The sequence below is a fragment of the Oculina patagonica genome, chromosome 3 (assembly GCF_052425735.1).
Source record: "Oculina patagonica isolate OP01 chromosome 3, crgOcupat, whole genome shotgun sequence".
In the NCBI taxonomy this organism is placed as follows: domain Eukaryota; kingdom Metazoa; phylum Cnidaria; class Anthozoa; order Scleractinia; family Oculinidae; genus Oculina; species Oculina patagonica.
This window is the reverse complement of record NC_135760.1, coordinates 19466808-19481986: the sequence shown is the minus strand read 5'-3', so window position 1 is coordinate 19481986 and position 15179 is coordinate 19466808. Positions and strand designations below refer to the sequence as shown.

Here is a 15179-nt window from a genome sequence, read left to right as displayed (position 1 = left end):
AGAAATACAGTTATTACTCTAGTTCAAAATCATAGATGGTTATTGGTGAACTTTTTCTCTTTCTTGCTAAATATGGGTAATTAACTAAGTGCGCAACATTTATTCATCCCTTAGGAATGTCTGTGCACCATATGATACCCAGTGGTACCTATAGCTCAGCTGACTTTATCTTACAATTTGTCTTGGCTGCCCAGTACAGGATGCACAAAGAAAATGCTAGCAAAACTCATAAAACTGCAGACATGGAATTATTTATTCTGCAGAAAAGGTTACCTTAGTTTCTTAACAGCAAGAACACATTAATCAAATCTTTCTGGTGTCGTCTGGATGACACTTTGGGGATTTCAAATTCAAACAATTTATCCCGAATATTTCTTTAGCTTAAACATGTTTAAGGTACATATTTGAGTTTGGTAGATCCGGTCCCGGTTGTACTTTCCAGTAATTTGTTTCAGCTTCTTCAATTCCACGACGGACAACCTAATCCAAGCTGCTCCCGCGTGTATAAACGTTACGGCTATCTCAATGCAGTTGTTTTCCTTCTTTTTCAGTTGGAACAATTTTAACTAACAACTCCACAATTTGAAAAACAGATTTACATTACTGTCACGTTTTATCGACCTTTGATAGTGTTTTTTGCATCGAGGTCATTCACGTCATGCTTACATCTTTAAGGAATCGGGTTTTTAATATATAATATATTGTTATTTTTTTTAAAAAAAAGTCCATTACGTGCAAACATTAGAATCTCTAGAGTTTACTGCTTTTGGTAATTTCTTCGAATTAAGATTACAACATGTTCACGAGTTAGAAAAGTATTCCACAGAATATGGTCATTTCAATATATACGAAGAAAGATTTTAGGTAATCACGCTGTTATTTCATTCTAGCAAGAGTTTTATCATCTACGTTTGTAGCGTATAAGATTATATGTTCCTATTCGTAAGAACTTTACACCAGATGTCTTCATTTCAGACGACTTTACGTAACCACAAATTGAAAGTCCAAACATATACAAATGCCAAAACAGACCATACAGATATTTTGTGGTTAGAAACCGACTTATTTTATCCTACTCATAAATTTCCTGTGTTAATTGGAGGGATTCATGGCTGCACAAATGACACTGAACGTTTAGAAGATTAACACTGTAATCATGAACTTGTTCCGAACATGTAAAATGATTTTCGGCAAAGGGTAACACTACCAACCTGGGGATTGAGTATCCTTCGATGTCGGAGCGCACAGAGCAAATGGAAGAATTATCGAGCACAGACATACTACCAAACGAAAAAAGGCAAGATTTGTCATCGTGGTGTCAGTAGAGTAACAGCTCACTCTCGTCTAGCCTTCACGTTGCAGCAAACTCGCACTGGCTATAAAATAAACTCGTCAAGCTGTTTAGCGCCTTATATCTAGAAGGTGGTATTCAAAACACGTGTGGAACACAGTTTGAACGTATAACGTTCCCCCACAGTTGATTAAGGCTGTTGAAAGGAGATCTTCGATCTAACTGTGGGAATCCCTTCTTATGGAAACGGAAGAGAATTTTTCATTTGCGTTCACTTCATACCGTCCTTAGTACCTCATTACTCGCAAATGTGGTCAAATAACTGATGTTGAACACTTTTTTCTTCTATTTTAACTTCAATGGAATCAGACTCCAACGATTTTGAGCTTGAATGAATAGGTTATTTGATGACTGACTAATTCGTAAAAAGGGAAACATAACCGTTTTTCTGATGACCTTGAATGTAACCGCTGTTCTTATGACCTTGAAATTCTTTGAAAACTTCCAGAAACGATATACCGCATTGCTTTTTAATTGTAATTGCATAATTCAAGTCCACATTCAGCGAGGTATTTGAAAAACGCTTTGAACCTTGCTGAACCTCTGCAGAGATGTCGGCGTGGCGGGAAAAATGTCAAAAGCGTACCTTTTAGCGCGTGGGACTGGTACGCCAACAACTTATTCCTGCTGAGGTTTTATCGTGAATTTTATTCTTTATATTAATTTCGCAGCTTTGAAGAATGTAATACAAGTAGGAAAATCTTGATTAATGAACTACGAAAAAATGGTTGTGTAATAACTAGAGAAAAGCTCAAAAAGTTAAATCTGGAAGCGATTACTTATCGACGTTTGCTTTTGTCACATTATGAATGATTCACCTGAAAAATTATAAAGGGATGCTTTCATACTGTAAATTGTGGATCATATCGAATGTAGGAAACAATGTCTTGGGCGAAAAACGTGTAGCAACATAAACGCGAAGAAAAGACCACCTCTTAGAATATGTATGTGTGTATAAACTTGAGCTCGAGTGACTGAGATAACTTTGTTGCCCTAAGTTACGTAAGAGCTGAATTTCGGTTACTTGTGGATTTGAAAATAGGTAGTTTTTGCAACTTACTATGCAAACTTGCTTTTGGTGTTATGTGTTTCCATAACGCCAGTATATTCACATAACAGGAGTTTCGTTCTATTCTGTGTCGGGGAATTTCATTTTACTTGAGATTTGATTTTTTACAACACATGTTGTTTCGATTATTCAAAACACATTTTTTAGGGTAAAAGCTGGCTTGTAATTGCTCTGATGTATTAAAATGTGTTACATTACTTCCTCTTTCCCGCAGCTTTGTTTCTTGATTTTGAAAAAGATCCGAATACAAATCCACGCTTTATTAGTTGAGCACGCTTTGTTAGTTGAGCTGGGGATTATGCATGTGTTGTTATATATTACTGAGAATAGGTTTAATCCATTATTAATAGTCTAACATAGAAATTAATTTAATTTATCAAGAGTCTGATGACTGTAATTTAGGTTATTCAATATCCCCGTGTCCACAAGAGGTTTGCTTACATTCTGCAAAAGAAACAGGTTTTACCTTAAAAGGAAACAACATGACAACAAACTACTCTCTGCACGTGCAGTTGCACGTGCGAGAGTTTTTTTCCTCTCATCCACATAAATTTTACCACTGGGTATAATTTTCAGATTCCTCCAAAAAAAAATTAATTGACACAAAAGCCTGTTATCTATTCCAACTTTTCGCCCGTGTTAAGTTTGTCTTGTATTTCAAAAGCGCTTAAGGCCAAATCATGCAAAAATGTAAGTTTTAAAGCGTGGGCAAAAATGTAAGTTTTGAAGTTTTTAATTACTTATCACAGTTTAATTGACACAAAGGCTTGTTATCTATTCCAACTGAAAAGTCCACCTGTTTATTTTATATTAATTTGCAGCATCTGTTACTTGAAGTCTTTCAATAATGCTTTGGGCCAAAACTTGCAAAAATGTGAGTTTTAAAGCGTGGGTAAATGTATTTAATTCATCGTACTCTTGTTCTAATTTAGAGCATATGTTTTTTTCGATTGTCAGTGCAACATTGCTCTAGGCAAAAACGTGAAAATTGGGACCTATTAGCGTATACCGTTACTTCACACATGTTCTATCTTAGCAGAAAATATTTTGTTTATTGGACAAAAACGTGAGGCGTAAGGAACACTTTGGACTAACACGTGCACACTGAATGAACACATAAATGGCTCAAATTAGTATGTTATCCTTACAGTGACAAACGCCCGCATATGATGCTAGAAAATCTTAAAGAACTTCTGCAATTGTTTTATATTTTACTCGATTGGTGGAAGAAGTAAAAGAAAAAAAAACCTTCAGGATTGGTGGCATTCCAGTGATTTCTAATGTATGTAAATTTTAATTGCTTGTACTGTTTACTTTTGGTACTTAAAGAATTATCGCTATTTATTTTAACTCTCCGACAATATATCCAATTACAAGTGTTGAATAACGATTCAATTGAACAAGTGTGTGGGGTAGATTTAAGTTTTGTAAACACAATGTAATTAGAACATATGTTATTCCGATTGCTGTGAAGACTGCTTATGAAAAATACGTAATTTAGATGAAAAATTAAGAGCTTTTAGCCTCTTTTATCGTGCTAAACTTCTAAATCTGGAATTTGGCCTGAACCGAACTTTTAGAAATATCTAATAAGGGTACGAAATACTAAATGCACACCAAAACTAGTGAAAGCAAAAAAGGGGTTTCCACTGAAATGAAACTCCAAAACTATTTTCTCTTCAATAAGAGACATCTTTGGAATTTTTAACTGGATTTTTTGGTTCATATTGACTTACTCTTTGTGCAACTAAACATATGAAGATTTCCTAGCAAAGTTCTAGCATCTAGACCAAAAGATATCAAGCTAAAAGTTCTAAACAAACGAACAATCAATCAAGAGTATACGATATAGTTTGAATCGAAAAGTTCGCAAACTAAACAGGCTACTCGTCAAATGTAACACTGCCCAATTTTTTGAGAGGGCGAATAGGGGTACGCAAATCCCCCGATACTTGCTATTTTTGGCCTTATCTGGCCGTCGATTCTCCACTTTTTTCGCTCAAATTGGATCCACATAATTGTAAACTTTCTGTGGTATAGCTGCACTGCAAGGGACTGGAGATGTTTGAATGTTCTTCGATGCCGATTTTTTCAAGAAGTTTCCTATCATTGCTTTAAGATACAAAAGTAATGTCACAGCATTATATAAAACATCGATATAACGGGCATTAAAGTAAAAAAAATGAAATAAAACCTGAATATTATGTTGGACGAAAGCCAACACACCGACGAATAGGAAGGCCAACCAACGATCCGTGATGTGAACTTTGTTTACGATCTACGACCCGAACTTTAGGACAGGCGGAGTCCGGAATCCGCAATCCTCCGTATTTTCGAAAACGACGAATCCGCCCAGCAAAAGTTTGCAATCCGTCCGTTTTTGAAGGCAAAATCCGTCGGTCCGTGAACCTATTTACCTCCCCCCTTTCTTTTGTTTTTTATTTAAAATATGACGCATGTGGTTGTGATAGAGTCTAAATATTCGTAAAAATATCTTTTGTAGAAAATCACGTCACAGGTATAACTTGAAGATGTGATGTTTGCAGGCACACCCAATTTCGAACGGGGCCGATTTTTTTAGATTTTTGCAGACGAGTGGCTTATTAAAGTATAGCTCAACTGAAACACTGTGAAATTCATACTTCTAGCTAACTTTCGATGTTAGAAATCCCAGCTTGACATTCGAGCATACTGCGTTCTTATTTACTTTTGCTTGAAGCTTATGTGTGTGCCTGGGTGGTGTATAATTTAGTGACAAAGTAAGGAAACAAGCTATTTAAACTACTGCACCTTACCATTCCATCTACTAGGCAGAACAAATCCATGACTGACGACAACCAAAAAGGAAGTTGTCAAACACAAGAAAAAGATTCTGGCCTGCATGGTCAGCAATGCCACACTGCGTTATTTGCAAACCTTGATACAGCGTATACAGCGTCTGCCTATGAAACCCTCTTTGGGTGTACTATATATAGGGAAAAACTCATATCTAGGCATTTGAAGCACGAAAATCGGGTTGCTTTCAAGCTAAAATAAAGTTACTTAAGTGGTAATTTAATGAAAGTCCTGAAAGACTCCCGATGGGAAATGTAATTGAGTTGAAACATGCACATCTAGTAAAGTACAAGGAAGGATACCATGAATGTCTCCAAAGTTTCTTAGAGTCTCGCGATTTTGAAAAACATTGCCTTGGAATCTTTAAAAGCTAAAACGATTCTTTAATGTTCTTATCACGTCCAGAATAAAAAGAAATAGTGCTTGGGTGTCCAAATTTTTATTGTACAATTCTTCACGTCTTTCATCAGTCGCAGAGTTTACATTCTTTCTCGTCGCTGACGAGAACAGGTTCTTTTATTAAGACCAGGATGTTTTCAAAAGGTTTTCACCAGAAAAACCCAGATGGTGCAAATCTACCCCTAGGAATCCCAATTCTTTGATTAAATGGATAGCTCCGAATTGCGTCTAATGTTACTGTACACGGCTGAGTTTGGAGAAGTTTGTAAACATCAAGTTAGAGTCCCAAAGTTAATTTTCTTATACTTTTGTGACAGCTTAACAAAAACTCAAATCAAATCAAATCAATTTTTTTTATTCACGCAGCACCAAGGAGTACAAGTGTTCTCGTTTAAACGTGTACGTGTGTGTTAAAGTAATTAATCCATTTAAAAAAAAAAAGAAAAAGAAAATTATATCTTAAAATCTAAACGCTAAAAAATATTTTGATACTTGCAATTAATATTTACAAGTAAAATTTAACAAAGTATCGGTATTGTTAAGAAAAAATTGATGTTGATCAATCGTGAAAAGAGTGCTTTCCAAGTAAGTCAAACAACCCAAACTTTAAAGTGCTCATGCACCTGTTTCAAGAATGGCTATGGCTTCTTGGTTAGACTGTAAAAGTGGATCTTGACTGGGAGTTCTCAAACTTATCAATAATTCGTTAAGTTACGTTCGCCAAAGTTACTCCGCTTCGCGTCGTATGTTCAAAATAGCTGTTTTCTCGACTCTTAGAAATGTGATGAAACAAACTCTCTCGCGTGTTTGATATATTACATAACCAACTTAAAAAAAAGTGATCGTTGTTCGTAAGTTGCCAGTCGAGACAATTTCACTCTGGTGACGTCACGACGCCATCTACCGAAGAAACTTAAATGAAAACCTGAGTGTAACATCGTCCACAGTATATGAAATGATTATATTTTCATGTATAAATGCAGTATTTTTACCAATACCTTTCTTTTGATTGGGAGTTATTGATTCATAATAAGCAAGTCACGACAAGCACGAAATGATTATATATTTATATATTTTGATGCATAATACAACATTTTTTTAAGATTAAAAGTCTAGTGACTCCCGGTTTATGTTTATCAACGAATTACCTTGGGTTGGCACTTATAATCTCATGTGAAGCCACGATATAAATACACACTGTGTGTTATCATATTTTTAGACGCATTGTGCAACTTTTTTAAAAGTCAAGTGACAAGTTGGTTTATGGTTTTCAGCGACATTCTTGTGGTTAGCAGCACTTAGACTCAAAAAGTGGTTTTCATCGTCTTCTTTAAGTCTGCGTCAAAACTAGGCTTACCATGTTTATGCACACTTATGCTTGAAAGTTTAACATAAAGGCGTTCTCTGATTATATACATTGAAAACGTTCGAACTTGTGGCTGCCGATTGATATTGATAATTTTTCTCATAGGATAACGTAATATTTTTTTTGGCTATGCTATATACACAACTTTCATAATGGCGGCCAATTTATTTATTCTTTTATATGTATGTTAATTAGCCCTACTGGCCTCGTTTTAGAGTAAAAATTCTTTTGAATTTTTCACATGCTGACGAGGCCAGTAGGGCTAATTAACATACATATAAAAGAATAAATAAATTGGCCGCCATTATGAAAGTGGTGTATATCATAACTCATCGTGCTGATGGATATTGAGTACAAACAGAAAATTATTATTATTGTTATTATTATTATTATTGTTATTATTATTATTATTGTTATTATTATTATTATTAGTTTTTTTAATATTCACTATTTGTAAAATTTGATTTTTAAAAAATTAATAATGATGTAAACGAAAATTAATTACCAATGCAAAGACATTTTATTGACTTTTTTATATCAAGATGCCAGCTGCATCTTAATTCTTAATCTTTTTATCGATGCTTGTATTTTTTAATGATTGTGTGAAATAAAGTTATTGTTATTATGTGAAATGTTATTATTGTTTTTACTATTATTATCATCATTGTTATATTAGTATTCTTATCCTTGATTACCAGAGGAACATTTTAGAAAAAAACATCTTCGTGAATAATATTTCAAGAGACTTTATTTTCTTTCTTACAGATACAAATCTCGAAGCACTATACATAGGTCATTTTTTATGAGTATTGAATAAAGTTTATTATTTTAAATTATTTAATTGATTAATTTATTGTTGTCAATTTTAACTTCACTTATTTGATCCTTAAACGAAGAATTACAACCACAACAAATATTCCACCTCGATGCTTTGGTTGTAAGAATCAGTTTAAAAAATCATTTGCTCCTTGATTTCACACAGTGAAACAACAACACCCACAGTTTATTTCAGTATTACGTTATTTAATCACGAAACAATAACTAGTTTTGAAGTTCAAGGCCAAGTCTAAGGAAGGGCAACAATGAAATACCTCTTCAAATCTTTAACGGTAAATCATAAAAATTATAATAAAAAATATTTCGTGTTCAATGATACTCTGTTCATTTGCAAACAAGTGTTCGGAATACATATTTACCGTATTATCACAATTTTATATGAGAGTACTTTTTTAAAAATAAAACGTTGACCTTGGCCGAAAGTTCTGTTCGCAGTACAAGCCACTTTGAGCAAATATTTCACCACAGACACACAGTGGACTCAATAGTTATCCCACTGCTTTTAATCCTTTAAATGCTCCAACTAAGCACTGGTCAAAAGCCACTTATGCATTTTCATGGCTAATTACGAAATTCTTACCGTTATGTGTGAAATTTTAAGCGTGCATCTCTGCATGATGGTGGGCTTTCGCCTGGGCATGAAATACTAAGTTGATCAAGTATGACTACAAAAAAAGATTGCAGACATTTACTTTAATCACCCAGTTTATCGGTTAATCGCCTGATAAAATCAAATACGGCTATCATGTGATATGCAGTTTCCACTGGCCACATGTTGATCACACGGCAATCGTGAAAATTAACTTTGCCAAAGAATTCTTTCAGTGATTTCCTCTTCTAATTATCTCGTATCGAATTCGAGAAACCATTTTGCTTACTTTGTTGTAAAAATTAATATGATATTAACAAAACTAATTAGATTTCATTCAGATTTAACTATGTTGAATATTTTGTAAATTGCTCAAGAATTTAGAATTATATTTCTCTCAATGACACCCGCAAAATGATTTTCAGGAAATTGCTCAATGAAAAGAACTTTCTGGAAGCAACAGACAGAATACCATCGACTGCACTTTGCCCTCTTTAACAGTTTTTCACTTTTTTCCACAGTTGGAAAGGCCCCCAAAGTTGCCGTAAGTTAAATTGTTGAGACATTGATTTAAAAATCTTTGTCCCGCGAACTGTCCTGGGCTTTTAGATTCTTGATTGCATTACCAGCCGTTACGAGAATGTGAACGAGCCTTTAACAAATGACCCTAATTTTGGCACAATACAGACATTCTCTTCAAAATTATCTTATTCATCAAGTCTTGGGTTTTTCTTTCAAAGCTTTAAATCCTTGAACACAAGATTAACCCTTTTTATCTCAAGGTCAGTATAAAGTATGCTTTATTGTTTTCGTACATCTTTTCGGACTCGCCCTGGAAGACGTTTTCATGCGGTCAAATGCTTAAATTGTCATTATTTACCTCTTGAATGTGATATATGATTGTAAAGATAAGTCAAGAATAACGGACTTGATACGGAAAGAGCTATTTGCGATACTGACCGCTAATCCTGTTTGTGGGGAAAATTAATGGCTGTTGAATTGTTTGTCATGCTAATTAATTATCCACTGATCTCCTTTGGTCATTTGCGATCAAAACGATATATATTTCCAAAGAGAACACTCGTTATTAACAAAACCTATAAATAAACGCTGTCAAACAAATCCCTTGATAAACCCAACCACAAGAGCGAACCTCCACTTCTCACATCGAACTACTGAACAAGATTGGAAGAAAGTTGTTTAAAACAAGTTTAAATCGATTTTTTTTTAATTTGTAAGATTTCATTGATCGCATTTTAAACTCCAAAAGCCAGTCTAGAGGGCACTCACAATTGAGAATAGAAGTTATTTGTAGTTTTCGCTTCTTTCAACGAAAAGGTCCCAAAAAGGCCTCAGGCATTAAATGGCTAAAGTGCTCGGCTTATCCCACGATAAGGAAGGCAATAATCATGCGATGATTATTCGAACTCTCATTCGTTATCAGCGATTGGAAAGTATTGTTTTCAGAAAACATAATTGGAAGCAGTTGAGTATTTTTAACATGTCATTGCACTAACACTCACTAATTCAGTCCAGAAGCGATACGATTTCGTACACGTTAGACACTTACAGATGTCGTCAAATTAAAAAGAGAATACAAGTACAGGGCTGAAAAGAATTGTTTTAGTGATACGTATACATGTAACTCGTAGACAAACATACACGACCTTTAACACAGAAACATCGCCGCAATGAAACGATAAACGGAACGATCCACATAGCGGAATAAACTCGCCAGACAATTCATTGTTTTTATATTAGCCTTATTGACCCAATTCACAGGGATGAATCAGATAAAAGAAAACATCTGTCAGAGGATTTTAAAGGAGTCGGTAAAGGTTGGAAAGTCAACTTATGGCCCCAGGCAAAACGGTTTTTTTTTTGGCAGGGTAGGGGGAAGGGGGGAACTGCTAAATTCCTTTCAAGGATTTGACGCTTTTTCTAGACAGTGACCATCTTTTATCTGTTTAAATTTTATAAAGGCAATTTGAAGATTGATATCAACGGATTAAAACCCGTATACAAGCCTGCTTTCATCAAAGACAAAATGCCAACCATTTTTTTTTTGAAGATTGTGTAGTTCACGTCTGAATGCATAAGAAAATGATTTAGATACGGAAGAGAAAACGAGCTTTTAAATCGTCTGATAACTAATTTCACACAGTAGCCAGCACATGCATGGCGTTAACTAGTAAGTAAACTAACTGTTGCACTTTCATTCCGAGACATACATACATACATAAAAAAAACATACATACATACATACATAAACTTTATTTAAATGTCAAAGGTATTTAGATAAAGAGCTAATTGGGGACACTAAAATAAATATACAAATATAAATATACAATATTAACATACGTTAATATTGCCTTCTAACATTCAAGCCACGAAAACTACATGAGAAACAAAATCCTCGTTAACATTTTGCACCAAGAGCGAAAATAAACACCGTGAAAGAATACCCTGTTCAGTAAGTCGTCTGCGTTAGGGCTAATTATTTTACCTAGTATTAAATACTGCAAGATAAGTAGGAGTAAAATGTTTCTTTTTCGATAATTGAAAACATGTACTGATAATGTTTTATCAGTAATTCTTATCAGATGCTTCAATATCGAACAATTGTCGTAAGGGGCAAATAGTTAACCCCATGAGCGCCTCTCAGTCTCGATCAGTCGCAGTAGACAAGGTTTCCCACGGTTTGTTTATCCCTTCTGAAAGCTCCCGCAAAACTACGGCAGTCAAAAGCCACTTATAACATTTGCACGGCTAATTATCACATTCTTATCGTTAAGGTAAAAGTAAACTAGTGCTCGAAAATTATTAACATGTGTGAAGAGTACTATTGTTACGCAATAAGCCCATGCAGATGGAAACAGGTTATAATTAACAAATTTGACTTTCAAAAGGCATGAAGATTTCTAGAATATACACTGACCTCATTTGTAACAAGGGAATTTCAGTCTAAAAGAACTGTATTGCGAACGTAAAGCAGATTTAGCAGAACTTCTAGCTTCACATACGAAGCAAAACTGACAGTGGGGGGCAAAGGGCCTAGTCATACAAGTGCCCTGTTTTCTTCTTTTGCCAAAAAACTCAAACAGAAACAATTTTTTCAAAACGTTAGTCAAGAAGAGGTGATATCGCTAAATATTTAGCCATTAAAGTGACACTGTCACCAGATTCCCTTCAAAAACTCAAGAGCCTAAAGACTTATGAAAACTACGAATAGTAAAAAAAAAAAACACCATGCAAGTGTACTGAAGCGATAAACAAGTGATATTATTGTGATGCCATCAGGAACTTAAGATCTCAACTTGAAAACGTCAGGCTGATTTTTTCAAGTTTTGTCCTTGTGGACTAGAAAAACACGTAAAGATAATTATGATTCAGTTCTTCTTTCAATCTCCATCTTGATGTAGGTACATTTCATGTACGAGAAGACCAATTTGCCAATTTTAGTACGTTTGACAGAAAAGCATTAAAATCCCCATGAGAGGCTTTTACAAAGCAAATATTTATCTTGATAACAAAATGGAACGCACCGAAGAAAAGCTCATGTTAATAGGTCATCAGGAAGGTGGAAATTGACAATAAAGAAACTGCGCAATTTGTACGTTTCTATTACGAAAATCGTTCTCTTTTGACAATACAATGTGTTCCCGATTCACTGAATTATACCCCCGATTTCTCAAGCCAATTTCATTTCTATTGGAGGTTCAAGAAACTGGGATTCCACTCTTCTTAGTGTAATCAATGTCAAGTAAAACTGCTAGCCACTAAGTGAGGTTGTATTTGGTCTCAACTGAGTTAGGAACTTCTTCAAATTGTCTCCTTTTGGCAGTTGACAAATGATCTAGCCGTTGTACAATGTTCAGCTTATTCGTGTTTAGTCACTGATTTCGATGAAAGTAAGTTTGATTAATCAGAAGCCTTTGGATTGGTAGCGCGAGCACCAACGAACTTTTGCTGAACTCTGAAAATTTAGCCGTAGTAAAACACGGATCGGCTTAGAGAACCGTTTCATTTCATAAATGTCTCAGATCGAAATATTGGTTCCAGTAATTTTGATAGGTTTAGAACAAAATTGAACAAATTTACGAACACCAAAATATCCTTGTCATCCTTCGATCGAGGTTTGAACGACAAAGTTCTTTACTTTAAAAGGAATGAAGCAAATATTGGCTACAACGTTTTAACTTTTCTTGGTATCAAGTGTCAACGTGGGAATAGCTATTGGTAACTGGTAACTATATAAAGTCGGTTAGATTATCCTTCTCTTCGGTGAGTTTGATGAAATTTGCACACATTTTTATAAAACAAAACTGGACGAGTGGCGTGATGTGGGTCTGTGTCCGGAAATCGATATAAACTTACAGGAAATACCTGACACGAAATCTCGAAATTTCGATCTATGCTCTCGCGTCGATGTTCTTCTTGTTGTGGGTTCGTAAACCGAGCCAAAGGCAAAGACACTTCATTTTTACTTGAAATGGACTTCAATTAACAAACTGAATAGCGAAAATCTCATTTTCAATACCAAAGAACGGCTGCATGCTGTTTTAGAGATACAACTATTGTGCAGCTTGGTGTGGTGTGCCTTAGAGAGAATCTTTAAATCCCTCTGAAGTTCTCGTACCCCCTATACTTCCTTTTTCTAATAAAAACTCGGATTAAGCGATTGCTTTTTCTGTACTTCTCCCTACTTCTTTATTTAACAGTTGTTTGTTTTTTTTTGTTTTTAATTCTTTAATTTCAGCAATGATGATAACGGTTTATTCTCACTTTTGGTAACCCTACACCGTTGACCATAAATGGTTTTATCGGCGAAAACTTGTAGTGCTACAGATTCCTGCTTAAAGCTATTCAAGCAGGCTTTTATACTGAATATTTGCCCTTTCAAGTTTGACTTGAGAAAATTGTACGCAGCTTAGCGTTAAACCATGCGAGATTCTACGTTTAAGCACTCCCTTTAGTCTGGTATTTGATCAATCTTGGAAATAGTTATTCATTTATTATCGATTGAAAAATTGAATGAGCAATAATCAAAAGGGCTACAAAGATTACCGAAATATTTTCAAGCGAATATTTGTTCGTGAATGTTTGTCTTTTCATGATGCATCGTTGTGCTATAGTTCGATCATCCACTTACAACGCTGGGTCTAGAGCTGTAATAGGTGATCGAAACGCGGGAGAAAAAGCATTTAAACGCTACTCTTTCAATTGAAATGTTTCTGTTTAAATTTTAATTGCAGGTGTTAGCGAAATCAAAAAGTCAATGTGATCCAATAGCCAAAACCAAGACATATCAAAGTCAACGTAGACTTGCCTGCATAACCAACGACACCGTTTTGGGGTTGCTTCTTAAATTTGCTCAGTTATTTTTTTAATAACCTTGAGATTGTATTATTATGATCACTCATGTTCAGTACTGTAAGGACAGTTAATACTATCGTGGGTCGCTGCTTTATTGTTGCAAAATATTCAACAGTTAAATTGTTTATGAACTGAATTCAAATTTACTTATAATTTCATTTTGTATTGGTCACTAAACGCTTTCTCAGTGGAGCTAGGACATCCTAGAGGCGAAAGAAATCTCTAAGGTACGATCTGAATCTATGTTCTTAATCTAATTAAAAATAAAAACTTTGACTTTTACCAACAGTTTGAAAGCCCCAATTTTTGTATAAATTCACTTTCAGAAAACAACTGGTCGTCGCATGAATTCTTCATTATTCTTTACAATTTTAAGATGAGAAACTGTTTTTTTTTTTTTGCATTTTGCAATATAAAATTCTATTCCTTTGTCTCGGCAATAAAAAAAAAGAAATTCAATACCGAATAACCCACGCCCGGTAAGTAAGGCGAAGAAATGTTGATAGGTTTTTGCTTCTATATAAAGGGCTCGTTAAGCAACCCATTTTATCCTTCAAAATTTTTCTTCTTGTCACCTAAAATATGACCCCTCGTAAAATTGAAATTAAAGCTAAACTGCATGAAGTCGGCACTTACTTCCAATTTCATCTTGCTGAGACACTGCCCAACCAAAGAAAATGAAAATCACCATAGCGGCTGAAAAGAGATAAAACTGGCGTGCCATCTTTCAGAATGTGTAGGGGAAATGGAAGGTTTTCTTCAACAAAGCCTCTATAGCTCTCTCTTCTATTCCGCGCTGACTGTGCCAGGTGCTTCTGTTAAATACTCCAGGAGAGTTATTCGGCGAACAATCTAGAATACTCTGCCCCATTTCAACCAGATCCGAACCAGAACAGTGGTGACAGTGAAATGTGACAGTAAATTAAACTGTTCAGGTGAAAGTGCACCTTGCAAGTCTCGCAAACAGAAATGTCTCGTACACGTGTTAAATCATGCCTGAGTTAAAATTGGTACATTATATGAAGTCGATGTTTCTTTATTCCCTGATAAAGTAGTAAAAATCGAATAAGAAATGCAAGCATTTCCTGGAATTTCAACTGATTGACCACGCCAACACTGGCCAACAATGCAAGCAACGGAGCTGTGAAGGGATGATAAATTATTCACCCCTGATTTTATTACTAGAAACCAAATTCCACCATTAATTGTTCACTTATTTACTTAACAAAAATTTCTAACTGAAGTCTATAAAATTGTGTGTAAGTCCAATCCAAACCAATTACGTTGTTGTCGAAGTTACTGAAATGGCTGCCTGCGTTATTTAATAGGGGGGCACATGGGGGCATTGGGGCCTATT

At 35.0% G+C, this 15179-nt stretch overlaps 1 protein-coding gene across 3 annotated transcripts in view; it reads right to left on the bottom strand.

Annotated features, from left to right (window-relative positions):
• LOC144645287 (MAM and LDL-receptor class A domain-containing protein 1-like) overlaps nucleotides 1-14617 on the bottom strand; it is a 29563-nt gene extending 14946 nt beyond the window's left edge. Inside the window, exon 1 of one of the 3 annotated variants that reach the window (XM_078504805.1) lies at nucleotides 14459-14617. In XM_078504805.1, the coding sequence (XP_078360931.1) occupies nucleotides 14459-14546 (88 nt within the window). In that variant the 5' untranslated portion in view covers nucleotides 14547-14617. Of the gene's footprint in view, nucleotides 1-1211; nucleotides 1366-5215; nucleotides 5352-14458 lie in introns of those variants that run through there. The other 2 variants (XM_078504806.1, XM_078504804.1) reach the window with 2 other exon arrangements.
• Nucleotides 14618-15179: the final 562 nt, after the last annotated feature.